The sequence below is a fragment of the Aspergillus luchuensis genome, chromosome 6, assembly GCF_016861625.1.
Source record: "Aspergillus luchuensis IFO 4308 DNA, chromosome 6, nearly complete sequence".
NCBI classification, from domain to species: domain Eukaryota; kingdom Fungi; phylum Ascomycota; class Eurotiomycetes; order Eurotiales; family Aspergillaceae; genus Aspergillus; species Aspergillus luchuensis.
Genome location: NC_054854.1, coordinates 653,767 through 679,907, shown reverse-complemented (window position 1 = coordinate 679,907; position 26,141 = coordinate 653,767). Strand labels below are relative to the sequence as shown.

The following is a 26,141-nucleotide window of genomic DNA, read 5'->3' as shown; positions in this document are numbered from 1 at the left end:
AAAAAAAAAAATTTCCGATAAATAACTGGGTTGCAGGTGTGTGCTAGAAATCCAACATTACCCGCAGATGCTACGTGAGGAACCCATACGTCGTATACTAAGACCTCAGCTTCCCAGACTTCCGCACATGATACCATATAGCTATCATATAATTCGATATCTTCCAAGCTGGGGTACTATGTGCTACACAGTTAGTTATTAGGAAACTCGAAATTAGTTGCTACCGCCATCCATTACAAGATTGCTCCTAGGTTCAGGGCCACACGGGTCCCCTTGGGGGGTATCACATATCTTTGTCTCTCTTTCTCTCTCTGTTCTAACTTTATTTTTGTCTTATCGCCCTTTGAGGATTTTTCTTTATCTTAGCTTATTTTATTTGATTCTGCCAAGCTTTTTTTATTTTATTTTCTTTCTGCGATTGGGACTTGCTGCCGTCTTATCATTGACTTACGTATAGGGTAACGGGTTCATGCAGGCTAATGAGTCGAGTGATACTGTACCTTATCCCTTGCAGGTTTTAACCGAGTATGCTGGTTAGTACTTCCCTTATTGCAGCTTGTGTTGCTTGCATCTGTGGATTTATTGAATCTTTGGAACAATATGCGCATCGACCAATGCAGAAATGCCTTTGTGTGTCCCCACCAGTGGTATTTGCAAACAAACCTGCATGTGTTATCATTACATTGCTCTGCAAGCACAGAGCCGAACTCGGCTAAAGTTTTCCTCGCCAAAAGGCCAATACCCTGTGCAGTCAGTACATGTTGGCCATGTGAATGTCGATCACGAAATCCCCGGAGCTTTTCGGTGTGACGAAACCGGGAATCTCATGTATCACGACATTAGACAGACAGGATACAGATGATGTACAAAAAGTCACGTCATGCTTTCACCGAACCGGTCTACGCCTTCCCAACTCAAGGCATGTACCTTGCTGCCAACAACTATCTTGACTACTTTGGCCGCTACCGCCGCCGGTTGGGTCTCCCCGCCACAACCGTTGCCCTTGGCTTCATCAACGACCTGGGCCCTTTGACCAACGACCCCGTCACTGTCAAACTGTTCGCCCGCGATAAAGGTCAAAGTTTGACTGGAGCCCAGGTTGTAGGTATGCTCGAGCCAGCCTTTGTCAATAACCACCCCAACGCCGAATGGCTCGGCCACAATGATGACCCCCTCTCTGCGTCCCACATAGTAACTGGCATTGACCCGGCCGTCCTCGCCAAGATGGCCCGATCTTCATCTGCCTCCCTCGCCTCTTCCCCCACCTCCAGATGGCACCAGGATCCTCGTGTCTCCTTGATGCTTCGTGCTGTAGAGGACGCCTCCTCCCTTAGTAATTCGGACACCAACGACTCCGACACATCACGTACCGCTCAGTATAAACGGCAATTAAAGGCGGGGGGTAAAGGCTCTAAAGAAGGTGCAGAGACGCAGACTATCGAGCTTGTGACTGAGGCTATCCGGGCCAACGTAGCGAGCCTGTTGTTTGTAGATGTGGGTAGTGTGAACCCCGAGAAGACGGTGGCGGAGCATGGTATCGATAGTTTGATGGCGGCGGAGTTCCGCAATTGGTTGCAAGGGGCGTTTGGGAAGGGAGTGAGTATGTTGGAGTTGATGGATGCGAAGATGACCCTGAGGAGGTTGGCGAGGTCGGTGGTTGAGGGGACGCTGGGAGGGTGATATTAAGAGTCATCGAGTACTGTTCTGATTATTTCGTAAACTGAGAATATATATCAAGTGGTCATTCAGATTTCACCTTGCCATATCATCACTTACTTACGACCTCCGTACATGTCCCTAACCCATCTGTTGATGTTCGGATATGATCCACCGCCCACTGAATATACCCCCCATACCCCTCATTCAAATGCCTCCTAACCCCCTCTAGAATATGCCTTGGCCACCCAGAAATAAACCACACATTATCCAGCCAATCAAGCAGATACAAAAAGAACGCAAACATGATCAACGCGACCGGCTCCCTCCGCTGCAAATCACCCACCACCGCATCCGGCAACTGATACAACCACGCAAAGACGAGCGGGAAGAGAGCCATTCCTATTGTTCCCTGCGTATCGGGGCCCATTATGACGTCGAGACTATTGCCTAGTCGATCTAACGTTTGCAGGTAAATTGGTAATTTTGGGTCTTCGATGGGTATGGATGTCATGAGGAGGGCGCGGTATGTCTCTAGGTGGTGGCGGTAGTCTCCTAGCTTTGTCCTTCGTTGTGAGGTAGACCCCTCGGAACCGTTGCGTTGTGTCTCATTTCGCGGGTTATCAGAGGCGGGCGCAGAATTATCGTCTTCTCCATGGATTGCAAATACACTTGTTGGCATGTCCCCACTACACAGCTCGAATACAGATCGAACACCTAGAAACAGAGATAGATGGCCTGGGTCCCCGTCGCCCCGAAAAGCGAGGTACTCCCCCGGTTGAGGGCCACGGGCGAGACTTGAGATGAAGATGAAGACCGCAGAGACATACATCGCGGGGCTGTTATCGCGGTCAAGATGCGGTAAAATGGCTGAAACATCTCGGACAGCAACGTTAAAGTGGCGTTCGGCTTCGGTGTAGATTTCTGATTCTGCGAAACCCATGCTTTGACTCCACTGTTGATCGTCCGAACGTCGCACGAGATGGAAGCCAGAGAAGGCGAGGAGAATGTGCATGACGTAGTGGTGGGCAAAAGCGATTTGGCATAGTTGTTGACGGGCTTTTGGTTGAGCGCCGGTTAGTTCAGGGGATGTGGAAAAGTGGTAGAAGAGGAGCATGTCGAGGGCTGTATATTGGAAGGGACGCTTGACTAGGTCGTTGTTTGGTGAGATTGGATCGGATTCTGATGTGTGGGAAGTGCCATGGCCTCGTTTTGGGGGTCGGAAGTTCGTGGGGGTGGATGAGTAGAAGGTGTAACTGTCTGTGCTGGGGCCCTGTGATTGCGGTGATACTGAGTCTACTTGTTGAGATGGTGCAGTGGAGTTGGGGCGAGTCTGGGGTTGAGAGCTGTAGTCACACTCTATTGAATGGCGGAGACAGTTGGTGCAGTGTGGTTTGATCTCATCGCACTGAAGATGAGTTAGTATTCTCTCTAGTGGAGAAATGATCGGGAACTGACTTTGACTCTACGCCTCTTACAGTTTTTACAGCCTAGACGGGATTTTCGATGGCTTTTGCGCGATAGCTTCTGCGTGTATTGGGGGAGTGAGGCGCCCATTGTCACAGTACATGCGTTGGGTCAGAAATGGGTCATCGGCATGCCAACAAGGCTAGATAATCGAGGAGGAATGCGACGTGGACACCAGCGGCATGCTTAAAATTTGAACGGGGCGAATAATGTTGGTTCCAGAAGGGCTTCAGGGGGAGTTGCCCCACTCAACTGCCCTTCAGCCCTGTCCGGTGAAATTCCGGGCCTACTTCGGGGGGTTTCCCCGGAATGTCTGGTCCAGCAATTGTAAGGTTTTGTTTTCGCTTGCAACATTTATATCTCCCCTCCATGTATGGTATCTGCACAGCCATTGTTTTCTCCATTTATGACTGGTACATCGAAGTAGAACATTGTGAGCCCCTCTGTGATTAATACCGGCTCCGTGCTTCATATTTCCATCTCCTCACGACGCCTTCTAACCTCTATTCTCAGAGTCGGGTCAAGTGCCATGCCAAACCCACCAGAAAAGATCCTTGGTACCATCCCTTCTGACTGCTTCCAGCCATACCGTAGGAGGAGAAAGATTAATACAATCTTCACTTCATTGGCAGCAAAGAAGCGTCCAGGACATGCATGTTTGCCATGTCCAAAAGCCAAGTTCTCCGGGGCGGTTGTAATAAGTTGTGCCTGTGACTGTCGCTGAGGATCATCGCGCATCTTATAAAAACGGTATCCGTCCCAAGAGGCTGCATTTTCGTAGGTGTCATCATCCCACAACTTGTGTGCCGATACCGTAAGCATGCCATTCTTCCAGTATGCAAATACGCACAAACATCACTATTGATGAGATTTAGTGACTCAAGGATTTCGTCGGGTCATTTGCAATAACAGCCTGGACAATCCCCGAGTCTTGGCCACTTTCACGGAATCCGTCGAATCCAGGTAGATTTCCATGGAATGCCTGAGGCCTTCTCAGTCTTCCACACAAGCAAGGTATTAAACAGCAAATATCGAGAAGACAAAGCATACCTTCATAGCCCATTGGGAGAAGCTCGAATGTTCCTTATTCCGAATCTCATTCGCCATACTCGGGGGGAGCATTGTCATTTTTCCAACATCGGTATGCAAAGGTACGGGCGTGTTGGGATGGGTTGTAAACCAATCCCGTAATAGCCTCTGAGCATTGAAGAAGAATTCCTGCTTGACTCTGGTAGACGTAAGCTCGAAGGGTTTCTTTGGATTGAGGGGGCCGTATCCTTATATGTGAATCTCCCAAGTAAGAGAAGGGAGAGGCCTAAAGCCAGTGATACAAGGACGGGAACTGGCATCGTGGTGTAACCCAGCATGTTCTCTATGCTTGCACGCAGGAGCGCAAGAAGTGTATCTGTTGAGATCATAACTTAGTAGTGCCAATAAAGACGATGATAGAGATAGTAGCATTTTTTATGGGCAACGAGGGATGAGGATAGACTACTTTCAATACTTATCTCCGGGTTGTGTAGCAAAAGTGTAAGCGATAGCACTAGTGCTGCAAGATCAATCGACTAGTTATTACTAGATAGTCCAAATCCGGTAAAGGCTTCATGCATGAATAGTCGCCACGCAAATGAATCCCGAGGATACGAGGAATGATTCAGCACTGCTAACACTTACGCAGTCCGCTGACTCCCACTGGAAGCTATTAGTCCACTGATTGATAAATTGTGAAATTACTTGTGAGCCCCATGAATTGCCCAGAGTTCCCATTTTGAATTCGAAAGCTGATTGCACAGAATCTTAGCGATTGCTGCGTGGTTCGGGCCGGGGTCGCGTGTCAAGGTCAGAATCTCAACATCGATGATCTGCCGAGGCAAGCATGAGTTATACTGCTACCACATATGTAGTGATACCTATGAGAACAATGAATCGTGAGATTCGAACTTCAAGAGTTGAGGTGCAGGGATCTGTGGCACTAGTGAGTCACGCCAGTTGTAGTCTTGAGTCTTATATAGTAGGACGTTTGCACGAGCAGAAGCAATCTGGGGAATTTCTGGGTATTTCTCCGAGCAATATTACCGTGAGATTCATCAAAGCATCGGGGACGCTGTTTGGCTTACGGCCTTGTCTAACAAGGTAAGTATTTCAATCATGAGTGGTCGGGCATCTGCCAATGACAGACCGAGGAATAGCGGTAAGAACCCCACTCTCCGGATGAAAATAGATTGATTCATATGGGAATGCGGTTCTGAAAGTTAAAACAATGGATGTGCTACAGTGGCACCGTAAATTTTGCTTCTTTGTAATACTATCGCGAAAGCTTATCTAGGGTCATCTAATTTGACGCTCAGAGTTCATCTAGGTACAATTTCTAACAGACAAGATCTGATAGTGGTTAGATGTACAGGCGCCGTTTATCCAAATAAAGTGATATGCACAAGAAAGGAACAAAAGGAACCAAAGTGACAGCAGAAGAAAAAGTAAAAAGGGGAATAGGGAATATCCTTGAAATTGCGCTAGATCTTATCATTATTGTTATCAAAATGTGGCCTCCAGTCAATAGGTGCATCGATCACGGTGTAGAGCAGGGGGCTACGCGATTGCTTTTTCCAGGCGCTTATTTCTCACCCACCACTTCCTAACCCCGCTCCGAATCCGAAACGCACCCATCGTCAACCCACATTATTCCGCAACTGAGACGAGCAAAATGACCTGTAAGGAGACCTTGACAGGCATTTTCATGCCTAGCACCTGGAAGAAGCGAAATAAAGCCGCCGAGGAGGTAAAGCATGGACATTTGACCAGCCAGAACCGAGTGTGGTTAACGTTATTGGCGTAGTCACCAAAGGTTGAACCTTCCTCTTCGACTGCTTCGCCTGCTTCGTCTGCACTGAGACAAGAACCACAAAGTCGCACTCAACCCGCCAACACAGTCCAGGCTCCGTCAGATGAATCTATTTTTCATTGCCACCCGGAAACCGAAAGCAAGAATGTCGACCTAAAGACTAGCCACGAAGAAAAGAAGGAGATGGCGGACAAGAAAGAGACGAGGCAACTGCAAAAGACGACAGACAAAAAGGCGATCGCGGATAATAAGGAGGCTCGTACTGAGCTTGCTAGCACGGTCGAGCAGGAGGAGCTGAGTCACCGATTGCATGATAAGACACTGCGTAACGGTCTTTGGGAAGCAGCTTACCGGAAGGTCGAGCAGGAAGTGAACACAAACGTCATGGCCCAGTTTGTCAAGCTTTTGGTAGAAGCCGAGATCAGTCAGAACGAGCAAGGAACGAGCAATGATGATGCCGATGAAAGGGGCAATGAGGGCAATCTTGAAAAGCTGCAGGATATTGTTAAGGGCAAACTGAATGTGATACAGAATGCCAGACTGGTCGTCAGGGGCAGAGTTGTTAGGGACCAAGCGTCTGAGATACTCGGCACGATCAAGATGTTCAAGGATATTATCACAGCAACTGTGAGTGCAGAGCCTCATGCAGCCCTTGCATGGGGTTGTGTGGCAGGACTTTTCCCCGTAAGTCACCCGATTGATACCTGTTGCATCTTCGCCGTAGCCGGGACTTTTCACAGATATGGATCAAGCTTGCCCTTAATGCCTTGATGCTAAATACTAGGTTGCTAAGCTTTGATCATAGTTGATAGATAATACACTGACACAGTTTGATAACGCCAAATCTGGATTGAAAAAGATTTCTGACATCTTGGTTCGCTGTCGACTCATAGAAGCAACCCCTCTAATCTCTAGGGGTCAGTCATCTGAAGATCAGGGGCTCCTTTCTCGGGTGAAAGACAAGATGATCGACCTTTATTCACAGATCTTAAACTATCAAGTTTCGCTGGTGGCCCAGTACTCTCGTCCTTCCATCAAGCGTCTTCTAAGGGACGCCGTTCTAAAAGACAACTGGACTGCTATGCTTACAAGTATGAAGAATACGGAGGATAGTATCACTTTGGATTTAGAAAGGCTTAATCAAAAGATAATCACAAGCATTGATGGTCAGATGTCCAGCCTGCGGCAGACTGTAAAGTCAATTTTGGATGAGAGTAGAAAAGCTCACGAGGAGATCAAGGTAGGTTGATCAGTCATACCAGCGGGCTTTTAGTTAACCATTGCAATTAGCTCCTCACACAGGATGGCTTGATCAGCGGACTTCCCGAAGCTGAATATGCTGCATTTTACACTTATAGGAAGGACATGCCGCCTCCAGCATACTGCCATGAAGACACCCGAAAACAAATTCTCCGTAAGATCCAGAGATGGGGAAATGGAGGCGATAACAATTGCATCTTCTGGCTTAGAGGCATGGCAGGCACTGGCAAGTCTACCATTGCTCGGACTGTAGCCAAGATGTTCAATGACCAGCTTCTTCTTGGCGCCTCATTTTTCTTCTCGAGAAGCAATGCCGATCGAGCAGATCCCGATAGACTCTTTCCCACTCTGGCCCGACAATTAGCAGATGTGCTCCCCGGCTTTGCAGCACACTTGAAAGACTCCATCCAGCACAAGCATGATGTGGCTCAGCAGTCTCTAGATCAGCAATGGAGATGTCTCCTTCTTGAGCCCCTTTCTACGCTGAGTGACAAATTTCCGCATTCAATGGCTCTAGTGCTTGTGATTGACGCACTGGATGAATGCCAGAACGGACTCATATATGCCCAGAGTATCGTAAAGCTTCTAGCGACTGCAAGAACGCTGGAAAAAGTCCAGCTACGGATCTTCGTGACCAGCCGGCCCGAGGATTATCTGGCTGATGGATTCACACAGATCCCTTCAACCACTTATTATGATGTAATGATTGATGGTACTGGAGACCTGACCACAGAACGAGACATCCGCATCTTCCTCGAGGACAAACTGTCCGAAATTGCTATAAGGAAGCAGCCTAATGGCAGGGCCCAGGAAGCGTGGCCTGGCAAAGAACGAGCAGAAAAGCTTATTGAACAATGTGGACGATTGTTCATCGCCGCAGCGACTGCCTGTCGATTGCTAGAGGCTACTGTGTTCCTCGACGCTACTTTGGATTTGTTGCTCAATACAAATAAGCAACATGGTTCTCTTACCAGGGATATTGATGGCATGTACACACTCGTCTTGAAGCAGGCAATCACGGAGCGCGGTTCAGATAGTATATATCTGATTCCTCTGTTCCAGCTAGTAGTTGGGTCAGTCATTACCATGCCAGAGGCGCTCTCACTTCGTGATCTTGCCACGCTTCTCCGAGAACCCTGCGAAAACATCAGTATAATGCTCAAAAACCTGAGTTCAGTCCTGGTTGTGCCCGAGGATGACAACTCACGGGTTTCACTCTTCCATCTTTCCTTTCGTGACTTTCTTGTTGATCCGAATCGATGCGATGATAAGAGCCTCCTCATTGACGAGAAGGAAGCAAATAAGGAACTTTTCCATCGATGCATGGATATTCTTCTTGAACAGGGCAGCCTGCGCAGGAATATTTGCAATATTGAACATCCAGGTACTGCAGCGGTTGAGGTATGGCAGGAAATCATCAACAAGCATCTTCCCCAGGTGGTCCAGTATGCCTGTTGGCATTGGGGTACTCATATCAACTGTGTGGGGTCTATTCAGACAACGGAAGCCACACAACTGTTGACCTTCTTGAAAGAGCACTTTACCCACTGGCTTGAGGCGCTAAGTCTTACGAGGCGAATGTCGCACGCCAGTCCCACGATGACTGAACTTAAGACTCACATTTCTGTAAGCACTGCCCCCTCTTCTCACTGTATACAAATTGACATTAGCAGTAGCCTAGGGAGCACCCAGATCTTTTCGAATTTGTTGATGATGGGAGACAATTCATCAACCATCATGCCAATGACATTTCCGAGGCTCCGCTTCAGGTCTATTACTCTGCCCTTATTTTCTCCCCACCATCAAGTGTGCTACGAAGGCAATATCAGAAAGAGTCTCCTAGGTGGATAAACCTTGCCTCTACTACTCACAACTCTTGGGGCCAAGCTGAGCGTATACTACGGTGCTGGGAACCACGATGTGCAACCTTCTCTCCTGATTCAACCAAGGTCGCAGCTGGTACTTTATTTGGTCAAGTAATGGTCTGGAATCTGATCACTGGGGAACTTGAGCAACTACTACAGAAGAATGACGCAAGGCCTGGGCAGCAAGAGGTTTTGGGAGTATCGTTCTATCCCAATGGCAGGAAGCTAAAGGCAGTTTATAAAGATCTCACTGTCAATACTTTCGATATCATTACAGGGCAACTAGAGCGACGAGAAAATACACCGGTCGGTGTCACAGACATTGCAGCTATTAGACCATTGCCTGACGCAAGGAAAGTTGCGTTCCTTACAGAACATCCCCAAGCAGTGTGCCTCTGGGACTCTGAGATTGGTGAGACTAGAATCATAGATGGCCAGTTTGAAAAGTGGACCTTGTCACCCAACGGAGAGCTCATTGCATCATGCTCAGATGACCGGATCAAGTTGAGTAGGATCATTCCCCGTGGCACTGGTGTTTGCGATACCGAGGAAATATTTGCATGGGAGGTGAAAAGTGATCTCTGGTTCCATGTTGCCTTCTCTTCCGATCTGAAAAGAATCGCCCTTAGGACGCATCATGACGTGGTACAGGTGTGGGATATGAATGGGGAACCTGAGGTGGTAGTAGAACACAAGTCTTGCTATGTCGAAGAAATGACCTTTTCTCCCGATTGCAACCAGCTGGCAGTGAGCACAAATGCAGGAACTTTGGAGATATGGGACCTGAGTACTCGACACATTATTCATCGCCTAGGAGGTCATTCTGAGGAAGTCGGGAGTTTTACCTTCTCCCCTGATGGTCGGAAGCTAGCCTCCTTCACAAACAACGCTCAAGCAGTGCGAATATGGGATCTTCATGGCTTGAGAAAAGTGGACCAACCACCAGGGTCACCAATTGACACGTATGGAAGTATATTCACTTCTATTGTTTCTCCCAGTGGACCAACAGCTATATTCACTAGATACGGAAAGGATTCTGAAGTATGGGACCTTGCCAGTGGTAAAGTCCAACACACACTGACAGAAAATATTGGCCGGTCTGGGGCGTTTTCGCCAGACAACAATTACCTGGCTTTTATTAATCGCGATGGTTTTTTCAAGTTGCTCAGTACTACAACATGGAAACCCAATCTTGTGCTTGAGAGCCCATTTAGCATGGCTTTAGCCTTTTCGCTAGATAGCAGGAGAGTGGTCCTCCTTGGCAATGATGGTATTCTGCGGGTATACGATAGTGCTACGGGTAGGGAAGAACAAGCTAGCCCAAAGCGACTTCCGGGAAGTGAGCTATTAGCTTTCTCACCGAACGGTGACATAGTGGCATCATCGTCAGCCAATGTTATGACAATCTGGAGCTTTGGCAAGGAGCCAATACAATATGATATCGACATTGGGCGTGTTCGCATTACTGCCCTTGCCTTTTCTCATAGCGGGAAGCAGATCGCGATAGGGTGTAGGAAGGGTTATGTGAAGATCTTTGATCTGAGAACTGGAGAAGTTTTCACGAAGCACACTGGCCATTCGACATTCGTTCAGTCTCTGACATTTGCGCCAGACGACACTCGACTGGCAGCAAGAGATGTTGACTCCATTTTCATATGGGATATGGCAAAGGAGAAACCCATCAAAGAATCACCGTGCTACAACGATAGCTCAATCTCAACACGACAGCCGCTCTTGCTAAACTGGGAAGACCTGGCAATGTACACGTTTGAAGAGGATCTGAAATGGGTGACTTACAACGAGAAGAGAATTGTGGCCATCCCAGCTGACTTTCGTCCACATTCTGTTGATCTCCTGTCCGCCAGCTCTCTAGTTCTGATAGGCAAAAGCTCGGTTATTGGCACCTTGCATTTTTCCCCAGAGCCAGACTATGCTGACACATAGATTTCCATTTGCGAATAAAGATTATTTCATTTACATACAAAGCCACAGTTCCCAGTAGTAGAAGTTGATAGAAGCCTGTGAGAAAGCATGAGCGTTTCAACCACGAAAACATAGGGGACGCTGATTTCCAATGTAGTCATCGTATCGCTATCTATTCACCGACTCCTCTCAAGGGCTGCAGTCCGTACACGGCTCATGGCGTCTATTTAATTCAAATATCATGTTGCTTGTAGGGTTCATATTTGGATTTCGAAGTCTAAGTGACAACCTTCTTCAAAGTAAATCACTGCATACGCAGAACAATGATACCCCGCCTTGAGCTTCGAGGCCGTATATTTGACCTTAAGACAAGAATGTTTCTAATACAGAGTATTTGCCTTTCCGGGCATATCACTCGCTTACTTGTGACGTTCTACCAACACTTTTTCGAATGGCTTATGGTTCTATGAGTATCTAGAAGTATCGTCCATCTCTCTACCACTTCACCCGCACCATCCGCCCACGCCCCTGTTCAGTTACTTGTACCCTTCCATGTCTCCTCAACACCATTCAATTGCACAATTCTACTTCCACTTCATCTCTCCCTCAGCCGGCCCGAGCAGCCTCGCAACAGTCGGCAATGGCCACGCGAGCTGTGCAACCGAGTCCCGTTGCAAATTCCCGGAAGTAATCAAATCAATAATCGCCACGGCGATATACCCACCAATCGCAGTAAAGACATGCCACCTTGTATAGCCATTAGCAAGATCCCGAGCTTGTCCCAGACAACGAAGAAAGATCTACATACCAGCCATGCAACTCAAGCAAAAACGCCACGGGCAGTCCGACCGCGTGTCTGGCTCCGATCAGAGACTGACACACCCACTCGTCAACCAGCCAGACGAGGTATCCGAAGATAAAGCTCGCTATGAAAATGTCAGTGTTAGCTATACCCTCGGTTGATAAGTCATAAATAAATGATGAATAAACATACCGCACCCAAAGAGCGCCACGTTCTGAATCCTCTTGCGATCCTCGACATCCGGGATCTCCCGAGGAATGATCTTGAGCGTGCGAGTCGCGATCAAATACACAGCGGTGCCGAACGTCACCGCATGGAGCAGGAACTCGTCCATGACCATGTGGACGACCATGACGATCGTGAACAGTACGGAGAGAACGATTCCTACAGTCTTCGTGTACTGAGGGGTGGCCTGGAAGGAGAGAATGCGGTAGAGAAGCGGAGTGGTGAGGAGGTGCATGGAAAGCTCATCCGCTGTTCCAAGACGGTCAGCTCAGATCACTATGGTTGATTCAAGTAGGCTGAATAAAGGGAAGGTGACAGTACACATCTGAGTGTGATATTTCAAGGTCATATGGTAACCAGCAGAGCAGACACCGACGCCAATCAATCCGCAGTATAGGATTGAGCGCGATCCGGTTTGGTGTCTGCTGTGGAGCTGCCGGAGACCGTAGATCCCATATAATACTAAACAGACGTGTCAGTAATGGCACTACCATGAAACAAAAGTAAACATACTGTAAACAAAGCTGCTGAGAGTATTGATAAACTCCGCAACATATCGCGTAACTACATAATCCTGAAGGACAAATCAGCCACTAGGATTGAAGACCAAGAAAAGACCAGATTGCGGTTGCTTTAGACGGACCTCTTCACAAAAGCTATTGGCATTGGTTAGTCTACACTTTGCACGTCAATTGACAGGAGATTCAAAGTCATACTTCAGATAAGAGGTTGGTGCACCCCAAAAAGGCGAAATCGCGGAATCCATTGTCGCGAGCGTTCCTGACGACTGGAATATGGGGAGTTGGGAAAGAGAGAGAATGGGGAGATTCGCAGACGGGCTGGAATAATAATAAATCGGCTCCTTCGGGGGCTCCACCGCAACGGTGACCCAATCCTGTCTCCCGCGCTTAGCAGGCCTGGTTCCTGCACGGTTTTCCGGGGTTGAAGACACTGACGGAGTCGGAGATGGGCTGATGTACGCGATATATAGTTTCTATTTTTGTACTAGATGCACTGGTATGGTTACCTACAAGAGTACAGTCTTCGCAGGCACTTGGAATACACGTTGGACTGCCTGATGGCTTACCCGACCGTTCCGGACGGGGCTGACTCGGCTTCTATCCCCAGTCTTGGCATGGAGATGAACAAGGCATGAATCTCCTAGAATATTTCAAGGTTCCTCATATGATGTATTGCAGTATAGGCTAAGCCAACTTGGTCTCAATAATGGCATCTGTTTTCTTCAAAGTTCAATGCTATGCAGGTTCTACCCCCTAGCTGAATCGACTTGTCATGTGGATATATCAATTGCTGCCTGAGGCCTTGACGCTCTACAAAAACAACGCGTCAACAACATTGTTGGAAATAATTCAAATGAAAATCGAAATATCCCGATGGCTACCCTCAATATAGAAGGCTCATATGCGTCAAGTAACGCGTCCCGCGAGGGGAGATCCTGATATTGCCTCATTTCGCATATTATAAGTATCCACAAAACTCAGATCAAGTATATAATTTACGTTACACAACACAACCCATGCAAGCAAATGTCGTCAGATGTGTAACAATAATAACTCTCGAGACTTCTTCTTCTGCAGACTTATACCCACTCATACCATGGTAATCCATCCCGAAGAACCCCATACTCAGTCCCTTGACCAAACTGTGGGCCCTCCACATCCAGAAAATACCCGCGCGCACACTCGTCAAACTGGACCCGCGTTGTCTGTTCCATCTCATAGTAATAATCATAGCGCACATCCAGTGCGTCTTTCAACGTCGTGACCTCCCCGCGCGGATGCAAGGCATCCCATGGCCTGACACATACCTGGCCCTTACAGGACTTGAGCACCAGTAGAAGGGAGTCAAGTCGCTGAACGACTTTGGAAAGATCAACGTTCAATATGATGTGAGAGGTCGCATTTGGAAGCCCATTTGTAGAAAGGAGGTTATGGAGTTGATGAGGGTCACTCTGTCTCTTTGGTTGGATTCCGCAGGGCAATAAATTAGGCGGGATCACTTACAGTCATATCGTAGAGTTCATGCTCGTTGTTACACCAAACAGAGTAGTAGAGGTTATATTCACTACCTCTGATGCGGAGAGCTTTGTATGTGTTGTTGTATGCCGATAGGTCAACTTTCAGTGTCCTGATTAGCACATGCACAGTCAAAGAGTGGAGGGTGTGAGTAGGGTACGCACAGTCATATATACCCTCTCCCGCTGCATATCCCCAATATTCAACTGTGACATGCTCTTGTCTCTCGTCATGGGCCTCCTCGATCTGGTTCTCTGTCAAAGGGATGGGGTCGCCATCGAAGTCCTCTCGGAGAGGAATGCCTAACAAATCAAGGAAGGTGGGTGCAAGGTCCGTATGTGTTGTAACAATATTCGTAGATACATTTTGGGCAACACTGGGGCCACGAACTATCAAGGGAACATTGATGTCTTCCTCATATCCACACGACTTGCCCGGCTGAAGTCGGTGTTGACCAATATGGTAGCCATTATCGCTACTATAGACTACATAGGTGTTGTCGAGAATATCATAATCCTCCAATCGGGAAAACAGACCATCAACTAGTTCATCAATGGCCTGCAGGGCGCGTAGACGTTGGCGGTAAAAGTGATCATTGTAGTCAATATTAGTATCATTCTGTCGCTTGAGGGTCTTTATCCAGTTGGCGCCTGAGGGTTTTTCCGGATTGAAGGAGGGGGTTCGGGGGACTTTAATGTCGGAGAATAGGTCCTCGTGTCGCTTCGCGGGAATAGGTGCGCTGAAGCTGAATTTAGGGTTGGCGTCCAAGCCGGTACCATTCATGAAAACATTGCAGTGCGGTGCAATGGGAGCGACGGTGAGGAAGAAGGGCTTTTGAGCCGCGACTGCTTCGTCGAGTAGGCGATATGCTTTTTGTGCGAGGACGTCGGTGCTGTATTCACCTTCGTAGCTTTGGGGTGGTTCTCGGTCTCGTTGGAAGGTGCTGTTAAGGTAGTCGTATGTAAATGGATCGAGAAGGAAGTCCTGCGCGATGAATTAGATAGTAACTTAAGTAAGACATTGATACTGGCTTACGTTTCCGGTAAACCCAGCTGGGAAGGGGGCGTTATAATTGTCGACCGTGTGGACGTTGAACAGTTTACCAGTGTAGTAGGTATTGTACCCGGCTTCCTGTAGCCAGACAGGCAGATAGTTGTCATTGAGACCTTGAGAAATAAACTTTGGATAATCACCTGGGAGTGTATAAGCAAATCTCCATGTACGCATGGTGGTTGGTAGTACACCCACCATGCGGAGGATTGACGTCCGTAACGTTTGTGTTGTGGGCCAGTTTCCCTGTCCAAAGGGTCACCCGCGAAGGGCAACAGACGCTGGTTGTACAGTAATGGCTGCGATAGTGTGTTCCTTTGTCTAGGAGATGCTTTTTAACATAAGGCATGTAGTCCAAGGAGCCGAGTTGCGCGTCTTGATCATCAGTTAATATGAAGACGACATTGGGCTTGGCGGTCGCATATAGCGGCTGCTGCTGCTGCTGCCCTAGCGACTGTGTAGTAAACCCAGCCAGGGCTAACAAGCACACCAGGCTCCGCATATTGCTGGTATAGTATATATGTGTGGCTTTGATGTCAAAACAAATGAACGGTAGGTGCAGTGAGGTTCAAGTCGATTGCTTAATAACCCCGCGCATAACGCAATCCGGGTCAAAGCGGACCATACACAAACCACCTTGCACGATGCTCCGGCAATCTGCATACGATGTAGCGATGCTTAATGTTTGGAAAGTAATCCTTCAGAAAACACTGTTATTTCCCCAATTATGTGCTGAAGTATGATCACGGTGCTTCATACTGGCATAAAAATGATGAATTTAGTAGATCAGACAGTACTCCCATACTGTTTAGTAACAGATGTAGTTCGAGAAAAATATATCGAAGATGATTCAAGTTGATTAGCAGCATTGTACTGCAGAGTCATTGCCCACGACCACTATAAACTTGTCTAAAATGTGTCAAGAAGAAAAAAGCTCCAAAGAAACAATTATCCATGTGGCATGGCGAAGAGAGAAACTGATTTTGAGATACGAGAACAGCACGTGTTGTACTCCAGAACGAGGATCAGCCACCCATTTCTGCCGCATCCCCCCAGGGCGGTCAAGATTTACACAGAAATGGACAGCACCATTCTGGGGCTGTATGTCCTTAAATCCGCTTAAATCCGAGGTTTTTCTGACGAGGTTGACTAGCTTCTGCCGGTTGGAGCGGTGATAAAGGCGGTCGGGACCGGCTTTTCTGCCACAACTCCACTTGTGGACGTTGGGCACTATGGGGCCTCTTCTATTCTATTGAGGCGGCCGCTTTCAACAACCGGGTCCCATAGCTCAGTTGGTTAGAGCGTGACGCTAATAACGTCAAAGTCGAGGGTTCGAGCCCCTCTGGGACCATCTCTTTTTGCATTTTTCTATCCATCGCATCTTCTGCTCCAGCAACCTTTTGCTGCTGGAACTTCGAAGAGCAATTAATTGTGGTAGAAACAAGACAACTCCCCCCGTTCGTTGGTGTCTATTATTATTGTTTACTGTCTTACCGATTCCAATTTCCGCACACAATAACTGACTGGCATGTCGATTGTATCTCTAGCCATCGGTTTCTCTCATTGAGCATTGAGCAGGCAAAAGAGTGTAGGTAGAACGGAGAATATATTATGGCCAGCTCGAACTGCCTACATTGCAGCACCTATTGCCCGCCGTATACATCTAGCTCCCACAACACTGAGGCAACGATAGTACTTTCACCTCACACATCTTTCTTCTGGGCCCTTCTTCTGCAACACAATGATCCTCTACTGCCCTTACTTACTTCACACCTATTTCCATCCGTTAACTACTATGCCACTTAATTAAGCTTAATCCCCAACAACTGCGCCCCAACAGCAACCTCCACCCCATCCACATCCACATTCACCGCACTCGCACCACCAGTAGTAACATACAACCAATCCATCTCGCCCTCGCCTCTCCCAAACGCACACCCCGTCGGCTCCGCAACCTCCGTAGAATCCAAACTGCCGGCAATAACACTCGTCAGGTTCCTCCCACCCTGCAAGTCAAAGCTAATCTGCATGATCGTATTCATCGCCGCCGTAGCCGCATACGCAAACTTCCTTCCACTCGCAGCACGGAACCCATCCGGTGCAACAGCAAAATCGTCAAAGGCAGTAGACTGGACAATAAGTTCTCCAGGACCAGCAGTCACATTCGAGTAGAGCTCTGCTCTGTAAAGGCCACCGTTTGCAGTCCAGTAGACGAAATCATCTTGAACCTTGAGTCCGTTGATGCTGCTCATCAGGTTCGCATCTTTGATGGCTTCCCAGGTATACCCCGTTGTTGTGTCGACGGCGAAGATGGAGTCTTGGTAGGAGGCCGAGGCGAGGATGATGGTCTCGTTGAAGGCTGCTAGGCCGTTAAAGCCGGTTGGTGCGGTGGGGCGGGCGATGAGCTTGATGTCAGGGGTATCAGAGTTGGTGGTGAAGTCGACGCGCCAGATGTGCGTGGCGTTTTTGGGAGGATCTGAGATGTTGTCGCTGGTGGTGTTGGCGCCGGCAACGTAGAAGACGTCGTGGGCTGCTTCGGTGATGCCGGAGAGGCCGAGGACGCTGGGGAAGGTGTGGATGACGTTCTTCTTTGGGGATGAGGAGCGCGGGTCGAAGGAGAGGAGGCTTGCTGGGGGCCCGATCTCGGTTGCGAGGATGAGGCCGTTGGATCGGACGGCTAGGTTCTCGAGCCAGGTGTCGTTGGAGGCGAATTGGTAGACCGTGCGGACGTTGAGCTCGGCGGATGCTAGGGTGCTCGCACTAAGGGCAAGAGTGCCTAGGAAGGAGGGGTGAACTCTCATGGTGTGGCCGGTAGTACTAACGAGGAATATTGAAAGAAGGAGGGAATTGGTCGATGGCTCAGAAAGCGCGTGGATTATTAAATCGAAGGAGAGGACCACCTCAAAGTTATATACACTTCGCAACGTTATTTGGATTATAGTATAAGCGACCTCCTTAATTAAGGTTAAAAAGGTAATACGTGGCCCTGCCCTATGCAGGTACAATGATCTACTTTGAAACAGGAACAAAGTGGGCATCTTTACGCACCCCATGACGAGGCATTGTCTGATCGTAAATTGAAACCCGTTAACATCAACACCAGCGGAAGCAGACAGGGCTGACTACATCATGGTGTCACAAGAGAGTACTGAATGTTGTAGTCGCGGTAAGCTCGGTCTTGTTGCCTGCAAAAGGAATCTCAAGCCGATGGTTCATTATCCATTGTCCAGTGGTATAGCATCGCCGATGCTAATTCGGTTTCTTTCTCTATATCTGGCCATTCCTAGCCGCTATCTCCGATATTCAGAAAAATGATTAAGATCTGGCACGGTGGGACTGCGGGTGCCCGAAATTTGGACCCGCCAACGATCGTCAGGACAATATCCGAAACCCGACTGTGAGTCTGTGACACTGTCAAAGTTTAGCAGGGAGTAGGCGGCTTGTCAATTGAATCTGAATAGTTTATAGGATAAAAACTGTGAGGTAGATAATAGACCGTCGTGCAGTGAGTAGACGTAGAGATTCCAGTGCTGTGTACTGACATATGCTTGAATAGGCCATACGCACCAGATCCGATGGTAACAGCAAGCTATTGGATTCGAGACAGGTCACTGCCATTAGCATATCAGCAATTCATCTGGAACAATATAGCGCTTTAATAAATCATTCTAGGCAGACTTTCACAAAATCAGCTGAGCGCCACACTCCTGTACAATATTTAAGCCAATCACGTGCGAATCCTTCTCCATTTCCCCTCAATACTGCAACCTTATCATCTCACTGCCACGAACCTCATCACGACTCATCATGTCAACCGCACCAGTATCCTTGCCCGAAGCCTCAAACATCTCAACCTTCAAAGCTAACCATATAACCGTCCACTTTCCCAACCCCTACCCCAAGATCCTCAACCGTTTCCGTGCCCTCGTACCCGCACTCCAACCCCCGGGCATCCTCCGCACCCAACCCAATGCCGAGGCAATAATCAACTTGATTAAGTCCACGAACACGCCATCCGACTTCGTATGCTTTGCTGAGTTCGATCACGGGTCGTGGCTACACCACTTCCTACCACCCTCCGGGGAATCGGAGTCTGAATCAGGAATAGGTCGACGTGTCCATCGCTTCCTCTTTGGCAACCCGCTCCTGGCTGCGGCGATGATCAAAGAGAGTATATATGCAGGCACGCATGTACCCCTAGATTGTGGGTTCGTGGAGGAAGAGGATGGGAGTGCAACGATGGTGATGGTGTTGCCGTTGGCGGGGTTGGCGGGGATTTATGCGGGTGATGCAAGCGGGAAGGTAGATGTGGAGAGAAAGGAAAGGTTGGATAGAGCAGTTGGGGAGGTAGAGGGGAAGGTTTGGGGGTTGATTAGTATGTTGCAGGAGGAGAATGAGTAGCGATGACTTGGTGAGTACTTTGTATTGCTTTCGTCCATTGCTTATTGTAGATTAAGTGACATACAATGAAGTGTCTGGCATCTATTGTACCCGTTGGCTTATGGGCTGTAGACGAGGAGTAGTACCGTGGGTGCCGGAAAGAATACTCAGATTCCAATGACTTTGCATTTAGCCCAGAGATAACCCCATACGGAAGCGTCTAGAAAAATGGATTCGTCATACCCGCTTACGAGCAGGACATCTCAGGGTCTATAAGACAAGTAATCAGCCTAAGGCATGCTCCAAGTCACCGTCAGAGTGGAGTTATCGAAGTCATTGACATGGTGTCAGACCTGGTGCTTTCCGGATGCCCGATTTGGAAGTGCGACGGGATTGGTCAATCGTCAATCATCAATGCACATCAGCTCTGATGTTCTAACCTGCTTTGCTTCTAAAGCTAGCAAGTACAAGGTGCTTCCAATAATAAGAATCTTGGTTTTGAACGACCGGCCTGAGCCCAGCGTAGATGAAGCCGATGTAAGCATCAGCAATCCCCTCTCCAACGGCCTCCACAACTTATCTCCGGCATCTCCTTGCAGCATTTCCGGAAACTCGCATCCTTTACGGCTGCACCAATCGAGGCCCACGAAACTCACATCAAGTCGCCCTTTCTCTATCCTATCCCTGCGCGAAGACCGGTGAGATTAAGCTGGACATGAATCGGTGTAGGATATGAAAATGTCCTGTTGTAACCTTTAAAACGGTTAATGTTCTTGTCAAGTAACACATCCATATCAGACCTAGAGAAAACGAAAAAGCAGTAACGAATATTCCACAAAGTTTCAAGCAGGCCGTCTTCAAGTTCCCTGGCGCACTGCTAGTTATCGAAGAAGTAAAGGCTCGAAGCTGTAAAACGAATCCATATCATCAGTCAGCCCCATGGCACCAGCCAGCGTATTTGAAAACATGGCTCAGGTATTGTGCTGAGGCGGGCGATGAGAAAGTCTACTTTCGCGGTCAATCCTCGCGCAACATTGGCGACGCCGGGGTTACTCTGCATTTCGTACCGCGTCCCGGTCTCACACAAGCTCCGCGAAAAAGAGCCCGAGTCCCGCCGATATGCCTGTCATACCTTCATGGCATATAAAACCCTCAGGATTTGATATACATCATATGGATTTAGTCGAGTCAATGGATTTGCACCATACAGCAAAATGGCCACCCCCAGCCTCATCTCCATCAACAAGCTCGCCAACACCCGAGTCCTGATAATCGGTGGCACCTCCGGCATCGGCTTCGCCGTTGCCCGTGCAGCCCTGGAACACGGCGCCAGCATCATCATCTCCAGCTCAAACCCCCAGAAAGTATCATCTACTGTCTCTCGTCTTCAAAATCTCTACCCCAACAAGGTTTACACCGACCGCATCACTGGAAAACCCTGCGACCTAGGCGATCAAGCCACTCTGGAAAAGAACCTTCTTGACCTTCTCGACTACGCTACATCACGTTCTCTCTTTCCTAATATAGCGTCTCCCACCAAATATAATGATAGCAGTGAACGAGTTTTGCTGAACCATATAATCTACACGGCCGGCACCCCGCCCCCGCGGATCCCCATCTCCTCTCCCGAGGTTAACGCATCCAGTTTCGCAGCCTTGAGCACCCTCCGGCTACATGTCCCGATGGTAATGGGCAAACATGCAAAGACATACTTGGTTGATAATCATACCTCCTCAATAAGCTTTACCTCGGGGCTAATGGCCGCAAGACCAGCGGCAGGGTTAGCGGTGGGTGGTGCGGCAGTGGGATCAGCGCTTGAGGGCTTGACTAGGGGATTGGCGGTGGAGTTGGCACCCATTAGGGTGAATGTGGTTGCCCCAGGTGCTGTTGAGACGGAGGTTTATGAGAGACTGGGTCTTGCGAGGGAAGCATATTTAGAAGCGTTTAGGAAGGAGACGTTGACGGGGGAGGTGGGGAGGCCGGAGGATGTTGCAGAGGCGTATGTTTGGTGTATTAAAGATGGTTTTGTAACAGGAAAAAGAGTAGAGAGTGACGGGGGCACATTGTTAAAGGGGGCATAGTATATCTATGATTTGGAGAAGGAAGGACGGCTATGTCCAGTAATGATTCCAGCATGGACATACATGACTTCTGGCCACATCCCCAGATGTTTATAGCAGTAGGCAGTAAGGTATTTTGCTTGAGTAATGCAACGCATAACCTTGGTAGGTAAATATATTGTGGCTAAGGTACCGGTGCCAGTGGCTAACATTCCTGTCATTCTGTAGCCTCCCAGAAGCCGTGGACTGTTTCACAGCGGACTGCATTGCCTAGTCGAGATCCATATTGTATATTGTATGGAAATGTGACTTTCCGCTGGGTCAATACTGCACACTGGCTAAATACCTGCAATGCTCCAGATCCGGTACATCCGTATACCCCGGCCGCGGATACTGCAAATCAGCCAGGACCATATTCGACGCTGTAAATTCCGGCCAATGCCAACCTGCAAAGAACTCTATGGTGGTGTTGTACCCCCGCGCTACCAGATAGTCACTGTCAACATTGGGATTACCCGTTCGCGCAAAGGAACCCCACATGTCCTGCACCGCATTGGTGTAGTAAATATCTTCAGGAACCCGGATCGGCTGATGGAAAATGTAGTAAGTCCCGAATACCTCATACAAATCACTAGAATGGCACCGATAATAAGGTGTGTCTGGCTTTCCAACAGGGAACGTACACAGGTCGTAAAAGTCGTAATAAGAGAGAGCGTATCCGCGCTGATGATAGGCGACGTGCATGCTGGGGAAAGCGACCGTGGCGGCACCTACCATGGCGTAGGCGCCATTCGGACATTCTTGGTTGTTTTCTGTGGATATCTTTATGCTAGCATTGTATACGCTGGAGTAGGAGGTTGAACCGTTGTAGAAGGTCTCGTTACTAATAAGCCACAGGCCTGAGGGTATGATGTGATCTGCCTGTTTCTGATTAATCCAGCCTCCTGGGATGAGCAGGTCGAGCGCGGTCTGAAAATTGGTCATATTAGGCGTCAGCGTGGTAGTGGTCAGCGATTGAGTCTCCTCGGGCATAAGGGTGGACATCATCCGTACGGAATTGATGTAAGAGCTTCCTTGGGCGATCAGTGCCATGGGTGCATCAGGTAGATACACATTGTCGATGACTGGAGTGAAGAATACGTCGGCACTGGCGTTGAGGAGCACTGAAGCAGGCAGTTGCTGCAGACAGGCTAGGCGGGCAGCTCCGGTGTCGTTGCAGTATGGGCTGAGGTAGGGCTCAGCTAGCTCAGCTATTGCGCTCTGTGTGCTAAAGCGACCGTTGCCTGCCGACTGTTGTATACTACCCTGAAAAAGACCAGCAGCCTGTGGAGAAGCAACGAGCTCGATGCAGTTGGCACCACCAGCTGACTGTCCGAAAATGGTGACATTCTTTGGATTTCCCCCGAACCCGCGTACATATTTTTGCACCCACTGGAGGGCAGCAATATTATCGGACATCCAGTAGTTCCCAGGGATGGTGCCATCGTCGAGTGATAAGTACCCGAAGATATTCAGTCGGTAGTTCGAGGTGACAATGACCACATCAGAGCGTGAAGTTAGACTTCCTCCATCGAAGGTTAGGTCCGAGCCGGTGCCCTGGGAGAAGCCGCCGCCGTGGATCCAAAAGAGAACAGGCTTCAGCTGGTCCTCGGGCACGTCCGCATCGCCCGGAAGAAAGGGGGTATATACATTCAAGTACAGACAGTCTTCATCATTACCCCAAGGGTTCAAGCCATAGCTATTTCCATCAAAGTACCCAAATTGCAGACAGGCTGGGCTGTATTGTGTTGCATTGACGTAGGTCACATTGGTCGCATCCCAGGCTTCGGCATACTTGAAACGGCGTGTGCCAATCGGCGGCTGCGCAAATGGAATACCGGCAAATCTAAATGTCAAATGATCTCGGAGACCCTCGAAGGTGATATTTCCTGCCGTGGCATTGACCCGAGGGAAGGGGGAGTAATCGGTGTCGACACGGTCAACCAGTGGAGCCGAGTTGGTGCAGACAAAAGGCCACTCTCCATCCGAAGATGCATTACCAGCGGTAGATGTACCAGATAGTGTGACTGGTGTACTGCAAGCAGTCCAGAGCAGCGTCTCGTCAGGTAGAATACCCAGATACTGCTGGTACTGGAAGGACTGGCGGAAATGGTACACGTCATCGCATCGCAGCAATTGCTCCTCATATTTGGCACAGATAGATTGTGCCTGACCACGCCGGGCAGGTGTATGCACTAGAAGGGCACTCGGTCGCTCTGCATGAGAAGTCCAGTTTCCGTCATTCTCAAACAAAAGGCTTGTTGGAGCGGATGAAGCTTTAGCCACCGCCGGAAGAGCCAGCACTAGTAGTGACGCCATGGCAGCCATCCTGAGCGGGGAATACTTCATTCTGCAGTGATTGTTGTGGGTTAAGATGCCTGGCAGCTGTTGCTTTCCCGTCCCAATTGTTGCTTTATATCTTGTTCACGTCCGCACAGTTGATCTGTGAATCCCAATGAGGGAAAGACTCCGCAAGTTGGCGGCCGCAGAGGCCCTCATTTTGCGGGCAAACATCCAACAGGATCATGCATTCGTTTCCGTCCTGCAGAATTTCCCCCGCGTATCCCCGCAATTCAGGAATGGGCCGATATACTAGTCGGAATAACAACAACGAGGGATAAAGTGTCGCCACAGAGAGGAGAACCGGATATATAAATAGTTCGACAAGTAGTGATGATCCCCAATCATCAGATCATCTGAAAGCTTGGTTATTGCATGAGTAATGGCCATGACACTCCGGTTCCTGTATCTTGTCACTTCGCTTCTCACACTCTTCTCACTCGCCTTGGGTAGTAATGACTGCTCCATTGAAACTTTTCAAGCCTTCTTGGACGCCAATGGTACCGCCGCGCGTGTAGTTTACGCCCGTCACTATGCAGAGAATTCGACTTTTGTGAATCCCAACATCAGCTCCGTCACCAATCCCACTCAAATGCCAGCAGCGTGTGCAATTCAGGTCAATGCGACGACGGATGTCGACACCTACTTCAGCTTTGGCGTCTTCCTGCCTGATACGTGGAATGAAAGGTTCTTGTAAGTGACTCTGACCCTACCCAAAGGACATCCTGCGTTGACTGAAAGCAAAGCCATGCTGCACAGGAAGGTGAAGACATCAATTGGGTCGATATGGTATGTATGAGATGTTGCTTTATATACCATTGGATTATAGACTGATTTCCATCACCAGGCCGTTGGACTTCGTTATGGCTTCGCCTCTGTAGCCACTGACACTGGCCACACGGGCTCCGACATGGATGGAGTCTGGTGGAAGAATCCAGAGTCAATCAACGACTGGGCCTGGCGTGCCAACCACCTCACTAGTGTACTGGGCAAGTTCCTCGTCGAGAAATTTTATGGTCAAAAGCCCAAATATAGCTACTTCGCCGGCTGCTCCACCGGTGGGCGCCAGGCCATGAAAGAAACACAGAAGTTTCCACGGGACTATGACGGCGTGATTGTTGCCTGCCCGGCATGGTGGACGACCCACCAGCAGCTGTACAATCTTAAGCAGACGACCTATCAGGCACCTCAGGGATCAGCTCATACAATCCCAATGGAGATGTTTGCCGTCATTGGAGCAGAGGCAATTCGTCAGTGCGACCCTCAAGACGGACTGGTCGACAACATCATTTCCGATCCACTAGGCTGTCATTTCGACTACCTGCCATTACTCTGTACCGAGGCAAAGACCACCAGTTGCTTGACAGGACCTCAGATAGAGACGCTGCATAAGATCTACAACGACTGGGTGGAAACCAATCAGACTTTCGTGTACACACATCCGCTATACGGAAGCGAAGCAATGTGGAATGAGAGTGGCGTCATCGGCAACGGCAGTGTTGGCAACGAAGACTCGCAGCTGTGGTATCCTCAACATATCCTCGGCCTCGCCAACTTCACTGTACAAGACTTCGATTATAGCGTGGTGCAATACGCCGATAAGACCGACCCGGGCGATTCATCCGCTGACAACTATGACCTGGCCGAGTTCTACCACCACGGAGGGAAGCTCATTCACTACCATGGTCATTCCGACGCCATTGTACCCCCCGGCATCGGCCTCTATTACCGCGACCACATGGCTGCCACGCTAGCGCCACAGGGTATTGATATCGACGACTTCTATCGCTTCTTCGCTATTCCTGGAATGGAGTAAGTTTACACAAGACCGATACGTAATCACAAGCTAACAACTCCAGACATTGCTACCACACACCATCCACCATGGGCGCACCGTGGTATATCGCCGGGCCCACGCAGGCGAGCACGCTGAGCCCGTCCCTTTACAGTGTCCCCGGCTACCGAGATGCTAAGCACGACATCTTCCTGGCTTTAATCAACTGGGTTGAGAATGGTAGTGCACCCGACTACATTATTGGTTCTCGCTTCAATAGTAGCCTTGAGTATACCTCGAACACTATCGACAAACAACGGCCGATATGCGCGTATCCCAAGCTGGCGCAGTACGTGGGATCAGGAGACATTGATGATGCGGCCAACTTTGAGTGTAAGGCCCTGTATTAGTTAATTCTCACG

At 49.0% G+C, this 26,141-nt stretch overlaps 12 protein-coding genes and 1 non-coding gene across 13 annotated transcripts; 6 read left to right on the top strand and 7 right to left on the bottom strand.

The window, feature by feature from the left end:
• Positions 1 to 858: 858 nt before the first annotated feature.
• Positions 859 to 1,680, top strand: AKAW2_60244A (beta-ketoacyl reductase; the record flags this gene model as incomplete). Its single annotated transcript, XM_041692349.1, has 1 exon — positions 859 to 1,680. One exon carries the CDS (start codon positions 859 to 861, stop codon positions 1,678 to 1,680), a length of 822 nt encoding a protein of 273 aa, XP_041545742.1.
• An 88-nt stretch (positions 1,681 to 1,768) lies between these two features.
• Positions 1,769 to 3,213, bottom strand: AKAW2_60243S (Zn(II)2Cys6 transcription factor domain-containing protein; the record flags this gene model as incomplete). The annotated part of the gene is made up of 2 exons (XM_041692348.1): positions 1,769 to 3,064; positions 3,115 to 3,213. The coding sequence occupies 2 exons, from the start codon at positions 3,211 to 3,213 to the stop codon at positions 1,769 to 1,771; spliced, it is 1,395 nt and encodes a 464-aa protein (XP_041545741.1).
• A 378-nt stretch (positions 3,214 to 3,591) lies between these two features.
• Positions 3,592 to 3,945, bottom strand: AKAW2_60242S (uncharacterized protein; the record flags this gene model as incomplete). The annotated part of the gene is made up of 1 exon (XM_041692347.1): positions 3,592 to 3,945. One exon carries the CDS (start codon positions 3,943 to 3,945, stop codon positions 3,592 to 3,594), a length of 354 nt encoding a protein of 117 aa, XP_041545740.1.
• Positions 3,946 to 3,994: 49 nt separating this feature from the next.
• Positions 3,995 to 4,251, bottom strand: AKAW2_60241S (uncharacterized protein; the record flags this gene model as incomplete). Its single annotated transcript, XM_041692345.1, has 2 exons — positions 3,995 to 4,105; positions 4,174 to 4,251. 2 exons carry the CDS (start codon positions 4,249 to 4,251, stop codon positions 3,995 to 3,997), a joined length of 189 nt encoding a protein of 62 aa, XP_041545739.1.
• Positions 4,252 to 5,827: 1,576 nt separating this feature from the next.
• AKAW2_60240A (uncharacterized protein) lies at positions 5,828 to 11,034 on the top strand (the record flags this gene model as incomplete). Its single annotated transcript, XM_041692344.1, has 5 exons — positions 5,828 to 5,902; positions 5,960 to 6,649; positions 6,771 to 7,205; positions 7,256 to 8,851; positions 8,902 to 11,034. The coding sequence occupies 5 exons, from the start codon at positions 5,828 to 5,830 to the stop codon at positions 11,032 to 11,034; spliced, it is 4,929 nt and encodes a 1,642-aa protein (XP_041545738.1).
• A 563-nt stretch (positions 11,035 to 11,597) lies between these two features.
• AKAW2_60239S (ceramidase) lies at positions 11,598 to 12,806 on the bottom strand (the record flags this gene model as incomplete). Its single annotated transcript, XM_041692343.1, has 7 exons — positions 11,598 to 11,760; positions 11,822 to 11,939; positions 12,008 to 12,289; positions 12,362 to 12,502; positions 12,554 to 12,614; positions 12,684 to 12,696; positions 12,757 to 12,806. The coding sequence occupies 7 exons, from the start codon at positions 12,804 to 12,806 to the stop codon at positions 11,598 to 11,600; spliced, it is 828 nt and encodes a 275-aa protein (XP_041545737.1).
• An 834-nt stretch (positions 12,807 to 13,640) lies between these two features.
• On the bottom strand, positions 13,641 to 15,628 carry AKAW2_60238S (sulfatase family protein; the record flags this gene model as incomplete). Its single annotated transcript, XM_041692342.1, has 5 exons — positions 13,641 to 14,012; positions 14,065 to 14,177; positions 14,241 to 15,060; positions 15,112 to 15,269; positions 15,325 to 15,628. 5 exons carry the CDS (start codon positions 15,626 to 15,628, stop codon positions 13,641 to 13,643), a joined length of 1,767 nt encoding a protein of 588 aa, XP_041545736.1.
• A 775-nt stretch (positions 15,629 to 16,403) lies between these two features.
• AKAW2_t60009A lies at positions 16,404 to 16,477 on the top strand. The gene has a single exon. It is a non-coding gene; the product is annotated as a tRNA-Ile (tRNA).
• A 451-nt stretch (positions 16,478 to 16,928) lies between these two features.
• AKAW2_60237S (uncharacterized protein) lies at positions 16,929 to 17,927 on the bottom strand (the record flags this gene model as incomplete). Its single annotated transcript, XM_041692341.1, has 1 exon — positions 16,929 to 17,927. One exon carries the CDS (start codon positions 17,925 to 17,927, stop codon positions 16,929 to 16,931), a length of 999 nt encoding a protein of 332 aa, XP_041545735.1.
• A 1,006-nt stretch (positions 17,928 to 18,933) lies between these two features.
• On the top strand, positions 18,934 to 19,527 carry AKAW2_60236A (uncharacterized protein; the record flags this gene model as incomplete). Its single annotated transcript, XM_041692340.1, has 1 exon — positions 18,934 to 19,527. The coding sequence occupies one exon, from the start codon at positions 18,934 to 18,936 to the stop codon at positions 19,525 to 19,527; it is 594 nt and encodes a 197-aa protein (XP_041545734.1).
• Positions 19,528 to 20,720: 1,193 nt separating this feature from the next.
• AKAW2_60235A (uncharacterized protein) lies at positions 20,721 to 21,587 on the top strand (the record flags this gene model as incomplete). Its single annotated transcript, XM_041692339.1, has 1 exon — positions 20,721 to 21,587. The coding sequence occupies one exon, from the start codon at positions 20,721 to 20,723 to the stop codon at positions 21,585 to 21,587; it is 867 nt and encodes a 288-aa protein (XP_041545733.1).
• Positions 21,588 to 21,887: 300 nt separating this feature from the next.
• On the bottom strand, positions 21,888 to 23,933 carry AKAW2_60234S (uncharacterized protein; the record flags this gene model as incomplete). The annotated part of the gene is made up of 1 exon (XM_041692338.1): positions 21,888 to 23,933. The coding sequence occupies one exon, from the start codon at positions 23,931 to 23,933 to the stop codon at positions 21,888 to 21,890; it is 2,046 nt and encodes a 681-aa protein (XP_041545732.1).
• A 394-nt stretch (positions 23,934 to 24,327) lies between these two features.
• On the top strand, positions 24,328 to 26,129 carry AKAW2_60233A (uncharacterized protein; the record flags this gene model as incomplete). Its single annotated transcript, XM_041692337.1, has 4 exons — positions 24,328 to 24,638; positions 24,692 to 24,734; positions 24,793 to 25,757; positions 25,805 to 26,129. 4 exons carry the CDS (start codon positions 24,328 to 24,330, stop codon positions 26,127 to 26,129), a joined length of 1,644 nt encoding a protein of 547 aa, XP_041545731.1.
• Between the last annotated feature and the right edge of the window lie 12 nt (positions 26,130 to 26,141).